Here is a 4,726-nt window from a genome sequence, read left to right as displayed (position 1 = left end):
ACAAATAACATATACAGAGAATAAAACCAATGACAGATATCCACAGAAATACATTAAATACACGTACAATACATACTAGTGTGTTTGTGTGAGTGTAAGTGAGTGAGAGGGTGGGTGTGTGGGTGTTATATTGGAAAGAGGGTGTCAGGTATCGAAAATATAAATATATATAAAATATTAAGAAATAGAGATAAAATTTAATCAAATAAAATAAAACTTTATTATAGAAACTAAGTATAAGACAAAAAAGAATGTTTTAAGACGCGCATTTTAAATGTTATTTTTTTACAATCAAATGGATCAATAAGGGGAAAGTTCAAATTATATTCACTAGCAAAACGTATAAGTGGAGAGTTCTGGGCATAGTTCGTACGAACTGCTGGCACATGAAATAGAGAGCTCGACGTGTGACGGGTGCGGTAGCCGGGGACATTTAATGATAACTCTGACAAAAGAGCCGGACTATCAAGGCGTCCACTGAGTATGTCATGAAGCACCCCCATGTCCAACAGTAGACGGCGATCTTCTAAAGTAAGCAAGTGGTGTTTTTTGCAGGAAGACATATAATTGAGATCGGTATACCTGCATCTCCAGTTAAGATGTCTAAGAAATGTCCATTGAATTTTCTCAAACTTTTCTTTATGTGTGACATATTGTGGAGACCAAACAGAAGAGGCATACTCGAGCAAACTGCGAACATGAGCAAAGTAGACCATTTTAATACACGCGATATCATTAAATACCTGACATGTACGAAGTACAAAACCAAGGTTTCTATGTGCACGGGTCAGTATGTCATCGAAGTGATTCTCAAATGTAAGTTTGCTATCAAGAATAACACCCAGATCGCGTACGGTATCAACTCTCTGAACAGGTTGGTTTGATAATATATAATGATATGGGATTGGATGTCGACCTCGCGAAAAAGAAATAAGCAAACACTTTGATACATTGACGTTAATACGATTTTTCAAATAGTATTCTGTCAAACGGTTTAGATCATCTTGAAGTTTAAGACAGTCAAGGGGATTCTTAACTTTGAAGTATATTTTTTTATCATCTGCGTACATCAAAAATCTTGCGTTCATAAATACAACATAAATATCATAGAGATACGCATTGTAAAACAATGGTCCCAAATGTGAACCCTGGGGTACTCCGGAGGAAATATCAGCAAACTCAGATCGAAAACCACCAAGAACAACAGCTTGGCTTCTATTGCTGAGATAAGATAAGATCCATCTGTGAACGTCTCCTTTTACACCCAAGTTTAAAAGTTTTCTCATAAGAATGATATGATCCACTCGGTCGAAAGCTTTTTCGAAGTCTGTATAAATTACATCAACCTGCTCAAGTTTGTCCATACAATGAAAAACATAATCTATAAATTCTATCAAATTGGAGATAGTAGATTTGCCTTTCAGAAACCCATGTTGTTGGGGAGGTATTCCTTTTACTATGAATGGATAAATCCGAGAATAAACTATTTTTTCGCACACTTTGCTGAAAGTATTGAGTATGGAAATACCTCTATAATTAGAAATTTTATTTTTTGAACTTTTTTTGTGTATTGGTAAAATATGAGCTTCTTTCCATTTCAGGGGAAAATATCCTTGCTTGAGAGATAAATTAATTATTTTATTGAGAGGGATACATAATGATTTTGCACATTTTACAATAAAATATGGAGGTACTCCGTCACTTCCAGCACCTCCATTTACGTCGAGTGTAGACAAGAACTTGTGTACCTCCCTTTCAGTAGTTTCAATTTTATCTATTAAACTACCGTCATCACAATATGGTGGTGCAAGATTTTCTACAGAATATGAAGTGCAAGGTTTGCTGAAGACCGAACTGAAGAAATCATTGAATCCTTGACAAATAGACTGACCACTGTTATATTTCTGATCTTTATACTCAAAGGATTTAGGGTAAGCAGAGCCACCTCGACGTTCTTTTATATATGACCAGAGTTGCTTGGGGTTGGATTTGATGTTATTTTGTAAAGATACAACATATTTTTGAAAACAATCTTCCTGAAGTATTTTTTGTCGATGACGCAACAGAGCAAACTCATCGTAATCGAGAAGGTTACCAAACTTTTTCCATTTGGCATGAACTTTCTTTTTTTCTTTAATTAATTTTAACAAAGAATCACTAAACCAAGTAGGATATGAACGTTTGCGACTACGTGTGTCGAGAAGAATGTGTGTTACGATCAAATCATTAATTAAATCATAAAACCTGGAGACGGTATCTTCCAACGATAAGCCGAGGAATTGTTGAATCCAGTTAATTTGTAAAAACTTTTCATTAATCAGATCGTAGTTTCCTTTCCGAAACCTTCTAATTGGTAAACTGTTTTCCTTAAGAGGGACAGTAAAAATATCATTAATGAAAATTTCTAACGAGGGGTGGAAAACATCTTCCTTTACTAAAGGAGAATTAGAGCGACTTACTTCTGATGCAAAATTACTAAAAACAAGGTCGAGAATATTATTTTTAGAGTTCTTATTCAAATTGTATTGACGAAAGTTATTTTTTATGAGTAATTCGATCAAGTTCCTGGCTGATTCCTGTAACTCGGCTGACCCTTTATGGATATAAACCGGGGAGTCAAAAGAAATCCATTGAATATTGGATAGATTAAAATCACCCGCAACAAAATAATAATCATCGCCACCAAGTTCAAAAACACTTTCAAATATTGAAGTTAAACGCAATATATGTTGAGATAGGAAAACTTGGTTCTTACCCTTGTTTACATAGTTGATGCTGTCAGGAGGGGCATACGAAGAGCAAATATGTAAGTTGCGAGAAGCTGAAGAAGACGCAGCCGAACCCATGCGGGAGCGCAAGGACTCCGAAGGAATGGTAACCCACAAGCACTCCGAACCCACTCGCGACCACTCGGGACGCGCCCGTGCACTGAGGCTTCGATGTACCAGTATCATCACACCCCCACCGTCGAGCTTACCACTTTCCACGCGATCACGATCGCGGCGAAAAATATCGTACCTGCTGTCGCAAATTTCGGAATCGAGGATTCCTTCGCGTAGCCAAGTCTCCGTGATTATAATTACATCATAACAGTTACTTAAGACATTCTGATAAAAAAGAGATAATTTAGAGCGAATTCCCCTTATATTTTGATAAAGAATTTGTAATTTATCGCCTTTCATAAACATAATATAACTGAGAAAAATATATACCTTTAGATAATTCCATAAATAATGTGACTAAACTCCTTGGTAAAGGCGCATAACTATGATGATTCAGTTTAAAGACAATAAAAAAGTGCGAGATATAGAATATTTGTTTTTTTAATAATAAAATTGTGTGCAGTAGAATGTGCAAGTGTGTACAGGACAAGTGTGCAAATGATAGTACACTATAAGGATACAGTTTTCTGACAATAAAATAGTGTGAAATATTGAATATTTGATTTTTTAATAATAATAAAAATGTATGTGGTAGATTGTGCAAGTGTGTGTAGAACAATTGTGCAAATGGAAGTATCGTAAAAAGTTGTATGTAAAAAAAGATAAAATAGTGATACAATATATTATATAACACTATACGGCGAGTTTTGATAATTTTAGTTTTAGAAAATCCGATTCGTTTCTAATATGGATTCGTGGTGAACCGTCGGATTTTCTTACATAAATGTTACAGTTTCACACCCATATATAATTGAACTTTAAAGAATTACACAACAATTTACAGTCTTTAAAAAGTTTCTTGTTAGATGGAGTCAGATGGTCGTGAACAAAAATCTTCCTAGGTTCACCGGGTAGGTCAATGTTCGCAGATGAGAAATTTTTGTGTTTCCGAATACCAGATAATATATTGTCCTTGAGCTGACGGTTTTTTAATTTTGCAATTATGGTTTTCGGACGTCCGGCCTCTGGTTTAAAAGATTGCACGCGATGTGCAAACTCGATATCATCAGGCTTCAGAGACACTCCAGCGAGCTTAGCAATCCTCATCATGATATCAGGGGGTGAAACATTGCTCAATTCCGGAACTCCGGATATCTCTACATTATTTACTCGAAGCCACTGTTGATGATCACCGAATTGGTTTTCCAGATCGGCAATACGTACCTGGGATTGCAAAAGTTTACCTTCAAGTTCTGTAATTTTGTTATTAATATCGAAAGCAAATGAATCAAGTGCAGCGCTAACTTCGTCTTTAATTACTTTCTTTATTTTCAACATCAAGGAGTCAATTGATTTCTCGAACATCGATTTCATCAATTCGCCCAATCTTTCCTCAAGAGCCGAAGACACTATTTGTGGGGCCTGTATCGTTGGGGGCGCCGGATGAGAAGGTTGCGCAGTAGGTGACGTAGAGAGTTGACTTGCAATCACATGAGGGCTCGAGGATCTAGAGCGTGGGTCCTGCAATTTGCATGATTCACACTTCCAGTTACCGCGTGAAATTTGGGACATTCTTTTAAAAACAGAAGAGGAAGTACCCAAACATGAATGGTGCGCACTCATATAGCACCTTGAGCACTTTAAAGTCTTCGTTGGGCTCATGTTTTTCAAGCAAATTTTGCAATTCATGATGTTAATAAATAATGCGTGATTAGTAGTGGACGCCTGGCAAAATTATTGTCCACAATTTTACTAGCGTGACGAGCCAAAGTGACAACCAATAGCAGTGCACAGTGGGCCGAACAGATCTTGAAACAATAACTGTCAAAGACCGTTTACTTTAA

The 4,726-nt window shown here is 36.4% G+C and overlaps 1 protein-coding gene across 1 annotated transcript; it reads right to left on the bottom strand.

The window, feature by feature from the left end:
* Positions 1 to 3,677: 3,677 nt before the first annotated feature.
* On the bottom strand, positions 3,678 to 4,454 carry LOC148285091 (uncharacterized). The gene has a single exon (XM_088230381.1). The coding sequence runs from the start codon at positions 4,452 to 4,454 to the stop codon at positions 3,678 to 3,680; it is 777 nt and encodes a 258-aa protein (XP_088086507.1).
* Between the last annotated feature and the right edge of the window lie 272 nt (positions 4,455 to 4,726).

This window comes from Micrasema longulum, unplaced genomic scaffold (genome assembly GCF_059751315.1).
Source record: "Micrasema longulum isolate JH-2025_06_02 unplaced genomic scaffold, ASM5975131v1 h1tg000063l, whole genome shotgun sequence".
NCBI classification, from domain to species: domain Eukaryota; kingdom Metazoa; phylum Arthropoda; class Insecta; order Trichoptera; family Brachycentridae; genus Micrasema; species Micrasema longulum.
This window is presented reverse-complemented; position numbering and strand designations above follow the sequence as displayed.